Source organism: Haliaeetus albicilla, chromosome 9, assembly GCF_947461875.1.
Source record: "Haliaeetus albicilla chromosome 9, bHalAlb1.1, whole genome shotgun sequence".
NCBI lineage: Eukaryota > Metazoa > Chordata > Aves > Accipitriformes > Accipitridae > Haliaeetus > Haliaeetus albicilla.
Window position 1 is genome coordinate 37,586,167 of NC_091491.1, and position 21,896 is coordinate 37,608,062.

The 21,896-nt window shown below is 40.4% G+C and overlaps 1 protein-coding gene across 1 annotated transcript in view; it reads left to right on the plus strand.

Moving 5' to 3' along the window:
* SPATA16 (spermatogenesis associated 16) overlaps positions 1-21,896 on the plus strand; it is an 85,860-nt gene that overhangs the window by 4,151 nt on the left and 59,813 nt on the right. The window contains exon 2 of the mRNA XM_069792708.1: positions 10,485-10,630. Coding sequence (XP_069648809.1) covers positions 10,485-10,630 — 146 coding nt within the window. The remainder of the gene's footprint in view (positions 1-10,484; positions 10,631-21,896) is intronic.

Below are 21,896 nucleotides of genomic sequence, written 5' to 3' on the forward strand. Positions count from 1 at the left end.
CTACATTGAGAAACACTGTAAATTTCCCTAAATTTTTGGCATCCATCTGTTGGAATGTAGGGAAATAGGACTTGAACATCTGGGCTGGGATATGAAGGGTATGCGAAATCACTCTTTAGCTTAAAACCTCAGTGGAAACCATATTCGTATATCTATAAAATCTCTAGCCAATTATTAACAGCTTAGCTACAAAATAACATTAAACCTTTATGAGGATCGAAAGATCTTGTCTCAAACTAATCTCCTAATATCAGAGAGCATAAAAGACTTCAGAAACATCAGCCTATTTAAAACCTGCACACATTTAAATTTCAGACCCTGTTGTTCTGAAAATAATCCTCCCCTGCGATTAAAAAATAAATGAGAAAGGTTCACAACTGCTGTGCACAGAAAGAAGTCCACAGTATCTCAGCACACAGCTTTCGGCGTAGAATATCTCAGAGACATGAAATGCATCCCGTGTGTGAGGTGAAGGCCTCAAACAGCATGTGATTAATTCACCAGAGTGCTGTTGTGGTGCCTTCCACGAGCTGGAATATCTCCATTTTCCACAGATGGCTATTATGGGCACCGTTCCTATGGCAGGGAGATAAACATTAGTGCCATCTTTTTTGCGCACCTTGAGTTTTTAGATTAACCTTTCCTGTGGCTCATTGCCTTGTGATTCACTGCTTGCGGAGAAGGCTTTGTCAAGACCACACTCCCTCTTCCAGGCAACAATATCTGCAAAAAGCTAATATTTTGACAGCGGCTGTGGGACCGGTGCCTCGTGGACATAATTACGTACCAATATAGAGTTAGGCAGCATGGTTCGACCAAGCCTCCCATCAATTTCGCTATATGAAAAGCCAAAAATTAGTATTTCCTATATAAATACCTACATGAACAGAGGTTCATCTTCAGTGGTCTGTCCAGTGGTGGAGTGCTGTAGGATTAGGATTTTGGATGTGCTCTCTCTTGTCACCATGGGGTCAGCGCTAGCTGCTGCAGAGAGTCTGGGGCACAGCCACGTTTCTGCCCACCCTGCCTCCCCCAATCAACATTGTCTCCTTTTGCAGGTGGGTGAAGAGGTCCAGGAAGGCATCGATGTATAACAGTGTGTAATCCCTTGCTTTATGGAGCATGGAGACTGGAATTCCTGGTCATCCACCAGAATGAAAGGGCTAGAAAAATGGGACTTGATAGAGTTTTCCCTATGCCCTCTCACCAACAAGAGCTGTGCAAGGACTAGACACAGTTTAACACCATGAAAGTCCTCAAGGGAGAGCATGTGAAAGGCTAAATATTTATTTTTTGCACCAACTTTCGGGAGCTAAAAATCAGACTCATAATTAATCTATCCTTATCACCAGCACAGCTCCTCTAGAAATTTCCTGGGAGTACAGTAGGTCTTGGACAGAGAACATCAAAGATGACAGTCACTGATCCCCCAAAGCCGGAGCATGAGATGCTGACTTTACGCTCTAGAAATATTCTTTTAACCTCTAATAACAAAGGAGTTTCCTAAATACAGCCTACTAATTTAACTTGCTTTAAAAAAAAAAAAAAAAAAGCCCTGATAATCAGCAGTTTTTCTCTCCCTGTAGTCCCATTGCTATATTTTTAGGCTGCAAAGCCAAGAAATTGATTTTTTTTTTTTTTTCCTACTGATACTTACAGTCTTTTATGGCTGTAGAAGATTTTTAGACCAGGAATGTGAAGCTTACAGATGGTTCAAATCTGGTTTGTGGGATAGAGTGGGAATCCGTTATAATGATCCATTTGGACACGCTCCCATTTTTTGATCACTGAATTTGAATCTATTAATCTTCTAGACATTTCCAGCATGGCCATCACCATGAAATAAAGCTGAGGAACTGCACAGCTATTTGTCTATAAGGATTCGTGCCCCTGTTCTTCTTGCCTGAACTGCTGTTACATATCTGGCTTATAAAGTACTTTTTTCCTCAAAGGAATACTATGTGTTGACCATAAAACAATATATTTTCTGACTCGTGTGTGTACAAGAGCAAAATCCCTATTCCAGAAAGGACAGGCCATATTTTCCAATCATTTTGGTGCCAAAGCAGATCAGTCAATTTCTAATTAACTCTAATTGGCTTCCTCACATGCTATTAAATTATTTACCTGGAGGTGACAGGTGCTCAAAAGCACCAAATATTTTCTCCATACTTTGTAAATGTTAAGCAGTATATTTGATTAAAAATAATCACCTACCACTTGTCACTTACAATCAAAAGCCTCATTGACCTAAACACAAGCAAACCACATGTTTTACAGTCACTGAAAAATAGAGGCAGGGTTCATGTAGTAGATTCCTCACTAGGTAACACAAAGGGTGGGAAAAAAAAAAAAAAGAAAAAGAAAAAAAAGAGAGAAAAAGAGTTAAAAAAAAAAAAAGACTTGGGACAGCCTTGGAGAAGGCACTAGCCCATCTTGAAAGACATGGGCGCAACTGTCGACATGGTGCATGGCTCAGGGCATCTCACTGCTGGCTGGACCCATAAAGGGCTTCTCTGAAAGCTGGGCTGCTAAAAATCTTTAGGTGCCTGAACCCCACAGCTCCCCATATGCACCATAGGCACCGTGGTACCCAGTGACAGATAAAGGCACAGGTGCGATGCTCCCTCACCTCTCTCAAAATAAAGCAGTGCCTTAGAGCCCATCTCAAAGTGGAGTTTCCTTTGTGTTCAGGGCCCTAAGAAATTGGAGGTATTTATCCTCCCAGCTGCCATCTGCTCCTGGAAGGGATCGTACAGGAACAGGGAGGGCAGAGCAATTCGTGTTTAATTTGTGGCTCTGGGCGCTTCCTGGCTAGAGCCAGCGCAACAACGCGATGGACAATCGACTTAATTTATTGCAAGAAAATTAGGCAAGTTAGGAGAAGGTTCAAGCACCAAAGGCAGGTAATACAGGCAAGCGGCGGTCACAGAAGGTGTGCTGTTAAAGTATTTTCTCTCTGAAATGTCTTTAAATCATACTGCTGCATACCTACATAGACTCTGCAGAGGAGAGAGAGATACAGGCTGAAGCAGGCACCGAATTGGAAAGTGTTCATGGACTGATTTGAGAGTAACTTTATCCATGAGGACAGTTTAGAGAAAATGTGTTATTAAAGTACTTTATTTCCATTTAGAGATTCACACAGGCATACACAGACAGTAGGTGGTGACAGCTGCTACCAGAACCATTTGTTATCTTACTCCTGTTCAGCTTTTGACAGTGTAAAATGAATATAAATGCTGAAAAGCTTTACAGAGGTGAACCAAACAATAAAAAGTAGGGGGGAATGAATTCTGGTTAGGTTACTTTAGGGAAGAGCTTTATTTCTGTTTATTCCTGAGGCATGGATATGTGTTGTGTTTCTAATGCTGACAATACTGTTGAGAGGATTCTTGGTGGAGTTTACTAAATCCACAGTATCCTAAGGTGGGGAGAGAGGGGAGAGCTGGCCTTGCAGCTAGCTTTAATGTCATATCCGGAAATGGCATGAAAATAAGGCTTCAGCAAATTATTGCTTTTCCCTAATAATCCTGTCCGTCAAAATGGAGTGAACCTTTCCCATAGTTTGCCTTAATAAAAGTGCTGGTGAGATATCTCTGTGTTTGGACTTAGCAGTAGCAAATCTCTTGGCATCAAAGGGATTAAATTAGTTGGCCTGAAATTATATTGCTTTTTCCAAGCAATCATGACAGCTCTCAATCTTGCTACAATATAGTCACATCACACCAGCTGACAGTTGCCTCCAAAAAAAACATTCATTTTGGCCAGCTCCTCCTGTGAACACTATCAACAGACTGATGCTCCTGCTTCAAAGTCCAATAGGCATCTTGAACTACAAGCCTGTCAAGAGGAGGTACTGGTATCAGTTCTGACTTTTGTCTGATTGTTTGGTTTTCACATGGAATATTTACACCATCCTTGGTTTGGTTTGATCTTAGATGGACTCACAGTGGAGGGCTGACAAATTTTGTATTACAAAAGCAATCTATAAATCCCTATGTTGTACAGAATATAAAGTTCCTTGGAAACTATTGTAGTATATTGATTCCACAATATATATTTCATTAGAGAGCTTTGGGGTTGGTTTTTTTTCTTTTTGCTTCTGTGACTACTCCTCTCACCCTGGCAGTACTGATAACGGGAACACTCCATAAAACAGGGATTGGTAATGAGAGGCACAGATTTATAGCACAGCACACAGATTAAGCTGAAGTCAAACGGATGATATTTTGCTAAAACCTTTGTTCCCGATCTAATGCTTCCGAAGCAAATTATTTGCAATATGAGAAAGACCCGTAAGTTTGCACTGGGGGGAGGTAAAGCCTTTATCTGAAGTTGGACCAATAAACAGGAATGACTTTGGCTTAGGACTGCTGCAGGGAACATCGTTAGTTTCTGTGGGAGGGAAAGATTCACGTCAAGTTTATTTTTATAAAGCAGCATCCACCTAGAAATGAGCACAAACTAAAATGCTATATCCTCTGAATTTGGTGGGCACCTGAAATCTTATTTTTGCCGAGAGCTCTTGTCTCCAAAAAAAGGCCAAAACACTGACAGAGGTGCAAACCCTAGCTCCATGTCAGCCTTTGGGGAACATAAAATTTAGGTTTGAACTTCTCTAATGTTCTGGCCCACCTGGTCACCAAATCCTTTCCATGTACTGCTGGTTCCTGCGGAAAGGCTGGTTCTAGCTGAAGAAGGGATTTAAGCCTAGACATAGGCAGGGTTTAAGATAAACCCAGTGAAACTGTGGGGAGAGCGGGCTGAATCCCACCCCACCAGACCCCACAAGGAGGGCAAGCAGCCTGCTAAGTTCATCTGGTAAAGTCAATACTCACCAGATCTGTGCTTTTCTGGCAAACAGTGGTCTTCTGAATAGAAATAGGGACCGTTTCTCATAACTTAGCACAGCTGAGGTATATTTGCCTCTCGGTAGGTACTGTGTAACCAATAATAAGCCCAAGACAGCAAATGTGCCCTGCACACACATTACTATTACAGAATCCAGTGCTAACTCTGCACAGAGCAGCTAATACGCCAAAAATATCATACGTACGTATTATTTAAATTATCCATTTCAGAGCACATTGCAGGAAGCCTAGTAAATTTAGTTCTTCTAACCTGACATCTGCATTCATATTTAGTAGTGAATTATATATTTTCAATATGTTTTCTAGCAAGTTATTTACACAAATCTCATTAACAATAAAGACAGGAGTTTTATATACAATTCCTGCTCTGCTGACTGAAATTGCATACCAAGATGTCAGTATGACTTTGAATAGAAGCTAGAAAGTTATGCTGCATGAAATCATGTCATTGAGAGAAAATCCTCTCTCTTTTTATTCTCTGTACTGACTTTTTTTTTTTTCTCTCTCTCTACTGAGACAAAACCACCATTAACTGGTTCTTTGTTATGCTGGTTTCCTGCAGTATTTTTCATAGTGCCTAATAGTTGTAAGGACTGGATTACAGTGCAATATACTGCAAAAAGCAGTTTGTTGTCAGTCCTGTGTGAGGCTTGCTATCAGGTTTTGAAAGTTATTTTCAGAAGTAGCCTTCCTTAGCAGACATTTTCTGGGATGCAGTTAGTGTTCAACTTGCCAGGTGCCTGATGTGCAATGCAGTGACATTACCAGGCTGATTACTTGGATGGCTCTGAAATGAAGGTGTCTGGTTAGGACTGTTGGCTAGTCAGAAGAAAAGGCACTAATTAAATATTTCTTGCCTTTTCAGGTTTGTCCCTCTGATTAACCACTCTAAAAGTCACTCCAGGGAAAACCATGAAGTTATCTTTAAAACGGAGAGGCATGATTAAACATTCCTCTGCTAATAAGAAAAAAAAAAAAAAAAAAAAAAAAAAACGGCAAAAGCAAAGCAATCAGCTCCAGCAAGGCTAGCACGTTATTGCTGTATTCAAACTAACTCTTAACCCTTTCAGTCTGGCAGATGAAAGCACAAGCGGTCTCATGGAATTTGCCAAAGAATCTCATTGCCATACACCATTTGACCAAATTTTCTTGTTTTCCCGAGCTAAATTTGCTACCAAATATGTATCTATATCCACACACATAGATGGATATCTATTGGGCATCTTCTTTAAGACAAACCATATTCCCGAATTTAACATACACCAAACCTGTAGTAGTGATTAGTAAACTGTTACCATTGCTAGTTTCTTACACCTGAACCTTTCACCTTGTTTTCAGTGAAAGCAGTTCCAATGCACCAACGTACAGGTCGGTGCCTAACCAGAGCTCTAATTTTATTCTTCAAATTACAAATATGTCAACTAGGAGGCTACCTTCATGATCAGCATTTCCACCAGTCTTTTACCAAAGCCATGGTGGGTTTGAGGGGATCTTTTCCTCTCTTTCTTATTTGCTAACGCCTGGGAGGCCTTTACTCAAAATTTCCTTGCTTGCTACTGCCAAAATTAAAGCCTTAATACCACAACAAGATCTATGCTAAGTTCACAGTGTCACAGACTTGTTCTGTGACCTTTGACAAAGTACTTTATCACAAACATTTATACGACTGTGATTTCAGCAATATATTTATAGGGTCCAGTACGTTGCAAGAGAAACCTCCTTTATCAGTGAAAGTATAGCATCATTAGTGTCAGTTCACTACTAATACAAAAAATGCAGGTAACACTTTCGTTTCTTACGTTTCATTCCTTACTTGGTAACTCTTTGAATGGGACAACTCTGCTGTCTTCTAAAGGATGCATATACACAAAACCTGTACAATGGTCTCCAGTTGTAACAAGGGCCCCTACGAAAATATATCCTTTGACGGGATTTTTTTTTTTAATTAAACATTATTTCTGGAAAAATATTCCTATCTACTGACAGGACTGCTCTCAGGTAGACTAAGTCTGAAAGTAAAACTACTGTTAGATTTGCTAGCTATGGTAAAGGACATAAAATAGCACATTGCAGGTTTTTAACCCCAGATTGGCTGTAAAGCTTCAAAAGTTTAAGTTGTTTGCTTCAATTTCATAGCCTCTATAACCTTTAAAATATTGGCAAGATTTCTGCAGACCAAAAGCTCACCAAAGTCATAAGTAAGATGTACTCCCAAACTTCCCTGTTTGGAATTAAAATAAAATCCTGTAACGTAGCTCTGGAAAAAGAAACCCTCAATGGTACAAAATGTAACTGCCTCTCCAGGCCCAAATCTGTATTTGAATGTCCTTGTGGCAAGACCTTAAGGTATTCAGAGGAGCGAGATGGAGCTGCTTTTGCCTTTTACTGAAAGCACTCCACAAACACTGACAGCCTTTTTGGTCTTCAGAGGTAGCGTTACCAGACTGCAGCAAGATAGAGAACACTTTCTTCTGCTAGGTGAAACAAGAAAATTGCAAACAAATCTCCTCCCTGCTCATTACGTCTGTGCATGGCACAGCCTTTCTTCTTCCCTTGCTCTCAGTCCAGCAGGATTTCCCAAAGTTACAACAATCTGTAGCTACAGAGGCTCCTTTGGATCCCTAGGAAATTTTCCTTTTTCTCTTCCCCTTTGAAACTCAGATGTGAGTCTTTCTACAACTCTTCTCCACATCCCCACCTGTGCTGCAAAATCCCAGCTCAGTGTCTCCTTCCCACCTAACTCCTCCCCTGGAAACTTCCCCAAATGAGTTTTCTCAGGTGCTTTCTGGCACTGTCTTTCCCTCACCCCCCAAAATCACACAGTCAGGCTCAATATTCGGTGGCAGACAGCACAACGCAAGGCAACAGTCCTCCTCCTGCTGCACAGCCACGTCCTTCTACCAGAAAGGCCAGCAAAATACCATAAAGGGTGAAGAATCACACACAAAAGGTATCATCTCCGTCAGAACTTGGAAAACGATGTGCTTTTCGGGCTGCACTGAGATGGTTCACCCAACAGAAATCTTTCCCAGTGGTGTCTATATTGTTTCCAAAAAAGTCCCTTATGCCAGTGGATAAATTTAATTGTGCATCTCACTAATACCAGACACGAGGGCTATTTTGTATATTCATAAACTATTCTGCTTAGTACAGAAGGAGCCATTTCTGTAAAATTAAATTCAGTCTTACTTTTGGTGCATGTGTTGCTGCTGTTTGTATGGAACTAGCGTGGAGGGGTTTATCTCAAAACACGTTGATCCACTGCAGAAATGCTACACAAAAAATCAGGAGAGAGTTTGGGCCCTAGAAAGTATACAACCTAGATGGTCCCAAACACAGGCACATCCCTTTAAAATATTACTCTGATTTTGTGAGATTAAAGATCGAGTTATTACTTTCTTTGAACTCTTACTCTGAGATGTCTTCGAGAAGACCTGGCAGAACCCAACCTTCACTGTATTTAAAGATATTTTCTGAATCCTTATCTGTTCAGATACAGTTTACGGAGACTCATGTCTTGGTTTTTGTCAAAGATAACTGAGGGGTTACACGGGTCTAAACATAACTCTTCATATCAGCAGTAAGACTCGAGGAAACTCTGAATTGCAGCACTTTATACTGAAAGGATCCCTAAATGATTCTTTTCTTCTCACAATCACTCAAGATCTTGAAAGTCCAGAGAGTAGCCTCAAGTCTCTCATTCCCATAAATTTAACAGAGGTCACAGCATGGCCAATTCAGCTGAAAAGTGTTATTACAGAAAAACTTGATGATACTTTTATGTTCACTGATGTGAACATAATTCTCTGGGTCTTTTAGCTACATATAGCATGTCTTATCCATAGAGACACTTCAGCAGATATATATGGTACCACGAGCAAAGTTAAAAGTGATGAATTCTCTGATTTATAACTTCTACTGATAACAAGATGATAGAAAATCTTAAATGTATGGAGTTATTATATACACTGTGTAACTTTGCTCAGCAGAGAAAGGATGTGAAAGAAGAAATATTTATCACACCTGAACTAGGGGGACACTTCCTTGAATGACCCTTGTTGCCTGTAAAGAATTGAGCTGATCTCTAACAAACGCACAAAAATCTCAAAGATAGGGTTGGCTTTGTAGGTGCTAAGTGTGGATGTGGGTCTATAATCCTTCTTGCTTTTAAGGGTCACATGCAGGGAGAAAGATGCTTATATAGAAGAGCTTTTTTTGTCTTGACAGGTTTAATCTAAAGAGATCTCAAACTGCTAAATTGACATTGCACCTCCTAAAGATTAACCACTGGATTTTAACTATCTAGACACAAGAAACTAATTATTATAACTAAACCAATTAGTGATGAGGACTAGACAAACAGGCCAGATTCTCCTCCCGTTTTAAAGCTTTGGTGGCTGACAGAACTGGACTCAACGAGAGTCCCTTGGTTATACCCCATGGAAAGCAGAGGCTGCGCTCATCCACGTTAGGCTGCAGGCTCCTGGGCACTGGTCTCCGTGTGACCCAGGAGGTTAAGCACACAACCTAGATAAATATTAATTTGTTAATCTTTCTTAAAAATCTACTTTTAAAGCTGATTCGTAGTGAAGTCACTTAGTCAGATGAAATCATTGCATACTAAACAATCCTGTTAGGGATGTTTATCCAAGCAAAGGACATTCAATTGCATTTTCATTAGTAGCACTATATGGTTATTGTCCTTAAAGGCAAGGCTCTTAAACTTAATCTATTTGCTTACAGTTCAATTTTCTTAAGAACTAAAAGCTAATTTCTACTACTCTTTGGCATTACAACATCAGGTTGCCTGTAGATTAAAAAAGAAATCTTTGAGGACCGATTGTGGTCCTGCCCAGTATTGCCGCTCTGCCAGTGCTAAGGACTCTCTGAAACTTTAAGGACTTGTGGGTTATCTAATTCTAACGATGCACATTATTAAACAGAACATTATTTAATGAGAAAGTCACTGGCCGTGATGAACAGCAGGCAATTTATCTATCAGGAAGAGTATTTTTTTAAAACAGAAAATATGTTTCTCTCTGCTAAATTCTGTACGGCTCAAGATGGGAAAGATGGTTGATCTCATCCTTTTCACTTTCTACAGCAGTTTTCTGGAAGGACAAGTCCTCCCCTTAAATGAGGGGGAGAGTTTCTGGTTTCCTTGCCTTGTATCACTCTCTGCTGTCCTACCCACAGGACAAGGGCAGCAGAGCCTAAGGCAGAGTTCACCACTGGCTTACTGAAATAAGTAAGTAGCTGTCTGAGACTCCTCCTCTGACTTCAATCTCAAGACAGCCATGGATTTGGGGAGCCTGAAGTTGAGCCTTTCTTTTTGAAAATGGGGAAAAATATAGTTGCTTTCCTAACAGTGCTTTTTAGTTTTTAGCTTATTATCTGCTCTCTTGACTATCCCTTCTGGGAAGATGACACTGCATTTTACACTACGTTCACATGTATTTGTACTGATTTTTGTAGTGCTAACTTTAACTAAAGTCAGGGTGTATTTTACTTAGAAGTCAGTTTTCTCCATTTATCAGTTACAAAAAGCATTTCTAGCTAACAAAAGGTGTATTATAACATTAGTAAATAACGTTTTTGTTTCTTGTACAGCTTTTCAGTAAAGGTGCTGCTACAGATGATACCCTTGAGTCATCTCCAGAAGATATTTCCAGTATCGCCAGTTTTATTGAGACAAAGCTTGTAACCTGCTACTTAAAACTGAGGAAGCTTGATGAGGCTCTGAATCATTCACACAGGTAAAAATAAATATTGATTAGATACACTGCTAAGACTGAAATCAAAAATTAAACAAAGACTATGAATAAATCCTGTGCAGGAAGAATCAGTCTAATAATAAGAGGAATCAATAAAACACAACTTACACATGGCACTGACATTTAGATTGGACTAATTCTCAAAATTCGAGACATTAAGCCACATAAACATGTATACATTTACTGCTTTGATAATGCAGTAGGTAAGGATAATGCAGTAGGTAAGGATAATGCAGGTGAGTCACGTACATAGTTCAGGGCACCCTTAAAATTGAAGCTAGACAAATATAAACATGCTCAGCCTTATATGATAGTAATGATATTATGAGAGCTCTTGATCTTTTTCAAGCCAGATTAGGTCAGGGATGGCTTCAAATTATTTTCATTACATAATTCCTCATGGGCTCACTTGTGATCCACAGCAAAGACCAGCACCACCAGCAATGCATAAAGAGCCCAGAAACAAAACTTCCACATGGTGAAGATGAAATTCCCATTAGTTTCAGATGAGTTAGGATTTTGCTGGGTTTGTGCTGCCTTTAATTAGCACTCAGGCATAACGATAGTTTCTGTTAAGCGCATGCACGTCCTGCCAGCAACACTTCATTACTGAGGTCTCCATCCATATTTTCCCTTCTATGAGAGATATTAAGATGGACACTGCAATTAGCGCAGGGTGAGGATTTTTCATACAATCATCTCAAACGAATGTAACTACAAAAGAGTAGTTACGACAAAAGAGGAGGCACATGCTTATGCATGATGCACAGGAGACAGCGGTGAAGAATAACGTGTTGGTCTAGAAACGTAATGTTGTCATGGCAGAAGGTTCATTTAGCTACATGCAAAGTCATGGGAAGTCTGAGAATCCCGACTTAATGGCAAGGTCTTTATCTGCTGTCCCTACTCATCCCCACACCTTTCCCAAGCATTTTTTGTCTGTAAAGCTATGCCTACCTGGAGCCTATACACACTGGGGGGGTGCATCCTTCAGACTAGTTCCAAGCACCATTGTGGGTTGACAGCCTGAACGCCCACGAGTGGTTAGGGAACATTATGTGCACTCCCAGGGCACATCTAGCACGGATACAGCCTGTATTCCTTTCAGGTGGAGTATTCTGTTAGGTGAGCCAAAGCATAGGAAGTGGGGAAGACTATGAGATTCCCATAAAAAACCCCAAAAAACCCAAACACACACACACAAAAAAACAAACAACCCAACAAGAAAAATCCCAGAATGCGCTCCGCATGCAAACTAAAAACCAACCACATCTTTTCATGGCTTCTCAAAGACGATATTAGAAAAGAAAAAAAAAATTTATATATATATATAAAGTTTGACTGGACTCCCAACTTTTGGCAAAATGGTAATGATAGCTCTCTTATTCTAACTTTGATTTCCAAGAACACTAAAATAAGGAAGCTATTTGGACAGTATCAATATAACTAGAACAGGAAATACTTTTCTTTACCTCCTTTAAATTATCTTTCTTTCAAAATAGGAAGATGCATTGACCCCGGTGCTACAGAACCTAAAGCCTATTCAGACAAGCTTTGGTTTCAATTGTCTTAAAACAGAAACCATGACCTAAGAAACCCATGACCTACAGGGAAAATAAATGCAGTCAGATTGAGATCACTGGAAAACCTGAAGGAAGGAAAAAATCCTTCACTTTTCTTTCTAATATGTTATTCTAACAATTTGTTCTTAACTCCTTTAGTTACATAGCACAAAGAAAAGTGGCAGTCAGTAATGCCTATTTTCAATATAATTCTTCTAATAACTTGCAGAATGGGAATAAATCTACTGACCATAGTTGTCACATTATGAAATGCAGGAACTGATACAATAGTATACCAATAAAAAATATTCTGAGACATAATTAACACATAGACAAAACTTGAAATACAATCAATAGCTATATTTTTTGAAAAGAGAAAATAAATTACTCTGAGCTCTCCTACTAAAAATAGCTTACTGCCATCAGTTAACTAGTGCATATGAAATTTTTATTCCCATTGAGTTTTTATGTCATCACCACATTGTAATGGTTTGCTGGTAATCCTTTGCCTTTAATCATGAATCCAAATTAAAATATTCGTTTCTGCATTTATTTGCATTTACTGAACTATTCTTTCTTTAATTTCATGTAAATTTCACAGCTCCTGCATTCATTTCTAAAGCCTTATTAACCAAAAATCAGCTTTAATATTCTCACACATAGTTGTATCAAATATATAGAAGTGGGGTTTGCTAGAAAGAAATCTTAGGAAGTATCACAACTAAGGAAACAGAGAAAAATTCCAGCAGTTCAGCTTTAAAGTCTTCAAGAACAGGCATCTTCAGGGGAATCGCTTTCCCATTCTTAATAAAGGAAAGGGAGGACAATTTATATCATCAGCTTTAGATCCTGTATGAGAAGCCACGTCTGGGTCCTCCTGAAAAGTGGAAATTGTATTCTCCGGTTTCTTAACATCAAAATTTAAGGCTGCCTTTAGTATCACTGGCACAATTGAGGACACCGGCTGGGTTCTGATCACTCATCAGGCGGATACAAAAGATTTACCCTTTGCGATCAAACCCTATTAAAACCACTTCCCATCCGTCACAGCTCTGAACAAACGTGCCACGGATTGACCTGACCAAGCAACATCTGCAGTCACCTACTTGACCACCATTTTCATCATAAGATAGCCATCAAAATAATTCCTAACTTGCAGTCTGAAGCTATAAAATGAATCACACAATATTTACATGCCCTGTGGTCCTTTTGGCCCAGGCATTATGGCATACCAGGGTTTAATGATCTTAATAACCCCATATGGCTTGCTGAGAAATTAGATTTTCCCTTTGGTTGCAGAAGGCAATTTTCAATTATAGCAGATGGCAAAACAGTGAAGGTCTGAGAAGTCAAGAACTGACTAAGAAACCTCAGATTAGTACTTAGGCCTTATGTTGCTCAGCCTAATAATGTCAGTGGTTGAATTTTTGGCTCAAGTGAAAGCAATCTTGAAGCAGAGCATAGCATTTCAGCAGAGCAGTCCCCCAATTACGCCTGCTCTTCAGAGGGCCAGGCCCAACAGAGAAATCCATAAAGCTGCAGGCGCATGTGGAAAAACAACCCACAGCGCATCACGTACACAACCCAGCAACTGTTAAGATTCAATTTTGTTTGAAATTGGAGAGTGCAATGCTGAACTCCATGACAATTGAAGATGGAGGATCCTTCAAGACATGATATACACAACTTTCTCGATGAGATTCTATATCCCCTTACAGTTTCTTTGGTTATTTTGCTTTTTTCCTCCAAGCAAGCCAAAATAAATCTGCAATGACGCCACGTGACCTGCTGTTTGCACATGGGAATATAAACACAGAACCTTTCTATTAGAAATATGTTTTTTGCCGCTGCACTTGCACTTTCTCAGCTGCTATGGTCCTCATGGCACACAAGATTTGAAGAATGACAGGCACGTGGCTCGAGCCGGTTGCCTAAACATAGACTGCTGTTCGTGGAGATCCTGTACGTGGATCAAGCACTAGAAAATGTGGACGAGGTTAACGTCACCTACCCGGCAGCAAGTGACGAAGAGCATCGTGTTTCGTTTCTGCCTACTTCTGATCCCTCCCTGCCCAGCTGTAGCATGGCTGCTGGTGCCGTAGGACTCCTCTGGAAATAAGCTCCTCAGCAGGGGAACAAGGCTGCCCAGCATAGGTGAAAAGTCACACCTCTTCCCAATGGGATTGCCATCACGCTGTCAGAAGCCCACGGCTGGTGGTGGGAGGTGCATTGGGAAGTGCCATCTGGAAGGACGTTTGTGACCTGCATCCTCCCAGAGCATCCCTGGGCTCTGCTCCCTGCCCTCCTTCCCTCGATCTGGAAATTGTGGACGTAAGGGCTGAGGGGAGGAAGAGGAATCAGGCACTGTGGCATGTTTCTTTAACGTTACCGCTAAGTAATGCCTGAAAAATATGTTCATGATAATGAGGACTGCTGTACGGAGCTATCCAAAATCTTTGGGGGTTAGCAAAGATTTTCCTGTGTCCTTGCAGATTCTGCTCCGCAGCATGACCTGCTGCCAATTCTCTCCCTCCGTCCCAGAAAGGCAATGCATAGAGAATGTAATAAATCTGTAAAGCTTTTTCTGCTATGCCTTTTTATGTGTTCAGTGGAAGGCAGGGCCCTCTAATGCCTCTTGCACAATTCATAGGGAGACACATCAAGTAGAAAATAGCACCTCTGTTAAGTAGTACACGATTGCTTTAGTGATGACTTAACAGAGGGAATCTCTTATGGAGGCACAGTGGGAAAGAAAATCTACAACAGCTGAAGCCTCACAGATTTAATTCCAAATCCTTTGCATTTTTCCCAGTGACTTTTCAAACACAAAAGGCTTAAAATAATTATTAATGATCAAGCTTTATGCAATATCTGTCAGAAAAGAGGCATCTCAAAACTTGGTCAGTGTATTATAGACAGAATAAGTCAGGATTCTCTAATCCAGATTAATTCAGAACTTTGAGACTAAAAATTCAATATTCAGCTACTTCATTCCCTGTCTTCCTTATTCTGCACCTTTAGAAGAGGACTATATTAAAGTAAATTGAAGAATGGAATTCTAGTGAAATATTAAATAATCAAAAGTAAATAATGCAACGATGGTATGATACAGTGCAGTCAGTGGGCATTAAAATGGAGACAGGTTAGAAGAAGAGATCAAGAGAATAGATTTTTAGGTAGAAATAGAAAAATGAGAAACATAATGGCTGATGCTGCTAATCTGTGGGAAGTCTGTACTGTAATGTATACTTTGCTCTAAACTACTCTTCTAATCTCTTTACCTCCTCAGAAAAAGGAGGAAAGAGAAAGAGAAGAATTAGCAGCACCTAATTACTTCAGCAATTGTGTTAGGCATATTGCAATATACATAATAGATGAGATATTATTAATACAAAGCTATTCCATTGAGATGCTCTGGATAATATAAACCAGAAGTACTCTTAAAAAATAATTCCTTCTCACGCAGCGTTTCAAATTTTTCTGGGTACGTCAACTTTTTATTACTTTTTAAATGAGAAGCGTTTTCTCTGGATTCTGATTCTCAACTCTGAACCATATGTTATTTCCAGGTTGGTATATCAGTGACATAGTTCCTATTTTATGGGCTGAGACTTCCTCCATTGAGGTCGAAGGCTACATTCCCCTTGACTCTCATGATGCTATACTGCAAAAACATTTATCTACACAATGTGTGGTGAGATCCTATTAAGGAAAGGCATCCTTGGGGGGGTGGAAGTAGTGACCTGGAAGAAATGCAGTTCCTCACGGAAGGAAAAAGACTAGCAACATTGAACTGTTTTCCAAGAGTTGAGATACATGACAGCAGTCCTAATGGCATCAGAAATTTTGGTGGTCAAGAAAGTGGTACTTGTACAGCTGGAAAGTGAGTGGGCAGTACGTTATGCAAACAAGACGGGGAACGCAGAGTATCTCCACTTGTGTCAAGATGTTTTGGGAACTTTGAAACAAGATCTTTCTAAATATCTTTTTGTTCTGGACCGGAGAACATTCTCCTTTTTACCACCTTCACAGCTGAGGAATCGAGACCTGTATAGCACATTTATCTTATGCTTGCAATTCAAAGCAAATTGCTGCTGCAAAACCTTTTAGCATGGCAGTTATATTTCACTTCACTGACAGAGAAAAGGCGTTGTGTGAAACCTTTTTTGGGAACCCACACTTCCTCCCTTCCTGTCTGTTTAGATATGAAAACTTCATGAGATGCTTTCTTCTGTGCACTGAAGGTCCTCACCCATAGAAGCCATTACTGCATTTATTTCTGATTGGTTGTACATAAAAAAAAAATCCAACTGCACAAAGACAAGTCGGGTGTCCTCCTTCAGTGTAAAAGGATCTGGTCCTGTTCCTTGATCCACCTAAGTTTGGCAGAAGTTTTTTTTACCTTTGTTTGCAGCTGTTTGTTTGGTTCAGTGATAGTGACTACATTAGAAGGGATTCTTAATGATTTATCAGATTACCCATTCTGGACTCTGCCAGATTTGCCTTGATAAGCAACATTCAGTACGACTACTCTTGTAGCTACATCTTCCAAGCGGCCCTGGCTTCTTTGTCCTCAAGCTTTTTTCTCTCTAACACAGATGTTATCTGATTTTGCACGTCAATTCTTTAAAAAGAGCAGCCAGGGCAGTGAGGGAAGGGTCCTCCTTCCTTCAGGGACCAGAGCACTCATGCAAGGGTAAAAGGTCCCCAGGCACAGGGCAAGGTGGGCACAGTCACAGCCAGGCATTTGGTGGCAATAGAAAGAAAACTCCCTGCCGACCGATGCGTCTGAACCTGTCCAGCCACCAAAAGACTGAAACCAAGCTCAGGAGAAAGGCCCTACCTCCCTCACACATCCCCTCAGGTGGATCTTCTCACCACAGACACCCTCCTCCTTCCTTTCTTTAATGATTAATGCCCACTAGCATTAATCCACCGCACGCTTGTCCTCTGGGAGAAAGCGCTTCTGCATGCCTGCTTTCACAAGCCCACCAAATATTTCCACCAGCTTGTTGCAACAGGGAGGGTTTTTTTCCTCTTCAGGATGTCAGCTTTGGTAAACTCTCACACAGAGTAAGGGAGCCCGCAAGTTTTTGTGTATCCAAGACACATCCCTCTTAGTTCTCTACAACAGCACTGGGAGGAGAAATGGTTTAGAATACAAAGTTAGCTACAAGCAAATGCACCACCATGAGGTCCTCAAATAAAACTTAGATAAAATCATAACATAGCTGCACAGGCAAATTGCAGGAAAATATGATGAGGTTGATTCCTGGCTACTACAGGGTTCAGGAATTTGAGTTTCAGGAATTTGAGTGCCTCTACTAGAGTTGAACTCTTAAACCAGCCCTTGGGATCACAAAATGAAGCACGGCAGACTCAAACAGATGTAAGACTAGTACTACACTGCAGAGAATAAGCTACCTGCCATATAGATGAAACAAGGGAAAAAGAAAGTTGAGGTTCAGTGTAATTGTACAGGATTTGTCAGGTTCGCCTGTAAGTATATTGGGACTAGATCATCAGCTGCGCTGATTGACAGCATTCACTGAAGATAAAAGCATTGTATTAGTCCACAGCAACCGAATACATGGTTCTGCAGACTACTAGCTGACACATGACTTGCACTGACATTGTATTTAACGTGGTGCTGAAGAACGCCTCGGCAACTACAGTTGTACGCTCACTCAGCACCAGCAACGTATGGACGAGCCAGCACAGCGCCCTGCCATACCGATCCGTGCTGGCTTTACGTCTCTCTGCATAGAGGCACATATTGCTTTAGCACTGAATTTTTACTTCTGCCAAACCACCTGATTCCTCTCTAATAGTCAATTATAATAGAGTATTAAAGTGCATTTGTACAGAAGACCACACTGTATCACAGGAAAGCATGGGCAACTAAGAAAAAGCTTCTGCTACTCTAATTAAAGAATAACTGCATGCACCTCTACCAACAAGCTAGCTTTTACTCACAGTACTAGCAAGAAAAATGAGTTTATCTGCTTTAGTGGTAAAATGTATTTTTCCACTTGCTTCATCTATGGAATCATCTCTTGGACTTTTCTTGGCCTATAAAGGCCAAAACACAAGTGATGTGGTGGATAGTAGCAGAGGCACTTTTTCATGTCAGTCAGATTAGAGTTAAATCCCTGTTGCATTTGGGAAGGAATTTGATAGAGAACATGCACCTCAGAGAAAAGGCAACGTGATTTCTAGCAGCCAGTTTTGATGGAGCAATCCCAGTTTCTTGCCACACCTGTTTTCTTATCACCGGGCAGCACGACTGAAAGAAAAACTTGGAGCGAAAACCACAAACTAACGTGTGCATCTTTGATTCGCATACTCCAATTGCTGTGATGAGGAGAGAGTTGATGCCTTCTTCCCCCCTCCTCACAGTCTGAAAAAAAGATAATAGGACAAACACTGTATTATTTTTAAGAGAAGATGTCAAGATGAAAAAACGGAAATGTCAAAAAAGAGGCTGATATACGGCATTACTTAAGGACTGTTTTGTTGAGAAAAACTGACCAAATGATTTACGAAAGGCTTTTAACAGGGCAGTCTTTGGATTACAGTGAAGATGAAAAATAAATGAAAATCTATTTCAAGTTTACTTTAGCCTAGTCATTTGACAGATGAGGGCAAAACCTGGCAAGAACACAAGTTTTAATCTTCAGATGTAGTGACTTTATTTGCAGTTTTGCGCATTAGAAGTTTTCTCTGTGCAAAATAAGAGCTATCCTTTTTCAGACGTTTCCTGTCGAAACTACTTTTTCTACCTGAAGCGCCCACGAGAGGCACGCGAGTAAAAAGACGAAAGGACCGACGCTTCCCCTCACGGCACAAATCACCACGTACGGAGATTGTCCCAAGCGCGTTGCAGCCGGCTTGTCCACCGCCTTCCCTTCCTAATTCTTCTTCCAAGCCTCCCTCCCGAAACCCATCCCTCCTAATTAATTACTGGGTTAACCAGCCTAGTATCAAGACCGCTCATGGCTGGAGGTGGATCTTGGAGCATGGACTTGTTCTCAGTGTGCACAGCCTGGCACATCTCTGCCTGGCCAGATGGGTCCCCCATCTGCTCCTCTTTGAAGGAGAACTTCCTGGAATTAGGGTTTTCCTCTTAACCTTTGTTTGTACGATTCCTTTGCTTCCTATTTTCATTCAGGTTTTTTTTTTTTCCCTTTTCACCAAAATCGCCTGAAACGGGTCAGAGGCAGATTTAAAAGCCAAAGAGACAGCTCTGCACAGTTTTAGAGCACACCTGGCATGAAGTTAGCACTGCTCTGCACAAAGGCTGCTAAACTGGAGCTCCATCAGTATGGCAAAGGGCTACTTTGGGGTAGAGTAGTAATAGAGCAGAAATTATTTCTGGTATATAGGCTACAGAGAGCCTAGCACCATCAAACCAAACTGCCAGGAGTCAAAGGTAGCTTTCTGATGTTTGCTCAAGCTATTAGGGCATGCTATAATATTTTTCAGTATAGAATTTATAGATCGGGAGAAGCAATTGATCTTTTTGAGACTAGTAAAAACTCAAGATGGAAAACGGAGAACTGATATCTAATTTTATGAAAATCTGCCACAGTTCTATATTTATTATAAGCCTATCACAGCACATCCTGCTCAAAGACTTACAGAAAATGTGTTGCTAACTACCAAGGAATTATTGATTTTTTAATTTTTTCCCCTCATAGCGCTATTGCTTGGCTGTGGTAGAACCAATAACTTGGGGGGGGGTGAGGAGAGAGAGAGAGAGGGAAAAAATAATCAATATTACTATTATCAACGGTTGACTACAGTTTACAGCAGCAATAATCTCATTTAAAATAGCTTGCAGAAGTACCAGTTGCCATCTATGTAAAGTGTTACTGTTTTGGTCAAATCATTAAATGCTGATAGTACTTGATGTTTTGATGACTTTTTTTTTGTTGTTGTTAGATTAAGTTTTGGTGACCATCAGTATTGTCTAAACTTCAGATCTGAACCATGTTTGCTGTTGGCGTTACCTTTTTGTTACTAATAAGAGTGATTTGTTCCCCTCATTAAAAGCAACTAATTTTTAGCATCCCATGCCGTTTTGCACATTGTATTTTAGTTCAGTATTTAGATGTGCCCCCGGTCACTAAGGTCTGCACCTCCTCCACTAATGCCTTAAGTTACATGACATCATTCGTTTTCCCCCCACACCTTCTCCCCAGAGAGGTAGTGTCTGCAGGGTAATGCTTTCTCTCCACACAGTTTTCCGAGCATTTTTCCAGTGTTGGACTGGGAAAGCATAGTTCTGAGATGCTTCCTAGTTCCTATACCACCTTCGGCTGGTCTTCAGCAGAGCTGCAGCTCCAGAGCACAGCGCAGCTCTGCTCAGAGCGAGCAAAGCTTTACTCTGCCAGAAGAGAAACACCGCTGGTTACAGCTACCTTAGCATTTCGATTTGGTGCGATAGGAGCATTGTGATGCACTTTACCCAGTTTTCTCCATTTTCCATGCACACACTAGATTATTCACAGACCAGTTTTGGCACTCACAAAATAGATTAACTTCAGAGAAAAACTACCCGTACGTTCTGCAGGAGCTGCGCACAAAATACAAGCAGCACCTAACGAAGGCACAGGAATCCAAACCATCGGCTGACCTTCAAGACAGCTTTGAGCAACATGTACGGGGACATTTTGTTTAAGGGAACAGACTAAGTCTAGTCTGAAATAAAAGCCCCAGCTATCTACAATACAGATGTAGGGGCATCAACATTAGCTTCTCTGATCTACTGATCCACTCCTTACATATCTAATGACTTGCAAACGTAGATGTAACCATTCAGAGCTTTAGGCCTTCTTCTGCATGCCTGGGAGAAAGTGCCTCCAGCGTGAATTTGATTGACAAGTCTACAGCATCTTGGAGATACCTTTAGGTTTTAACTTGTTTTGAAAGCTCCTTCTGAAGGCCACAGACATACAGTCCGTGAGTGTTGAATACACACAGAAAAGATAGTTATTGGCCTTCTAAAATGCACTGGGTGTTTCCATAAATGTGAATTTATAGCTGAATGGGTTTACATAAATATTTATGTCATAGTTTCAAGACTATGAATAAACTTTAATAAATTATCTGGTTATGAAGAGGATTAGTTCTGTGGTTATTAGTAGACTGAAATCACAAAAGCAGTAGTTTTAATGTTAACATAATATTCAAAACTTTCAAAACAAAGGTTTTCAAACTTTTTTTTTCCAAAACAAAGGGAACAGAAGCCAGTTTGCAAATTTTCTTTGTAATAGAACGTAGCGTTAATGTCTTTGGTGATGTTGTAAGCTACCGTTAAATAGTTCATAAAACATGCATGTAATGATAAATATTAAACTTTGCATCCTAAAACATGCTATATGTACCTTTTCTCCAAACACTGGGAGAAGTGCTGACGAGAGAAGCCAGTCATTTGTTGGAAATCTCACAAGTGGAACTAATTAGCTGTAGAAGAAGCTGTCACTCTTGCCGTCCCCCTGCTCACATCAGAAGGCTACCCTGGCCTGCCAATCTAACTGTTTAGCTTATGCTATTTTTACCTTTCCATCTTTTCCTGATATTGACTTAAAGCCCATAATTTGTTACACCTGGAATTGCATCTGTTAAATTATGAGTCTAAGAAACATGCCAAGGTCCACCCACGTAGAACCTATCACTTGTAC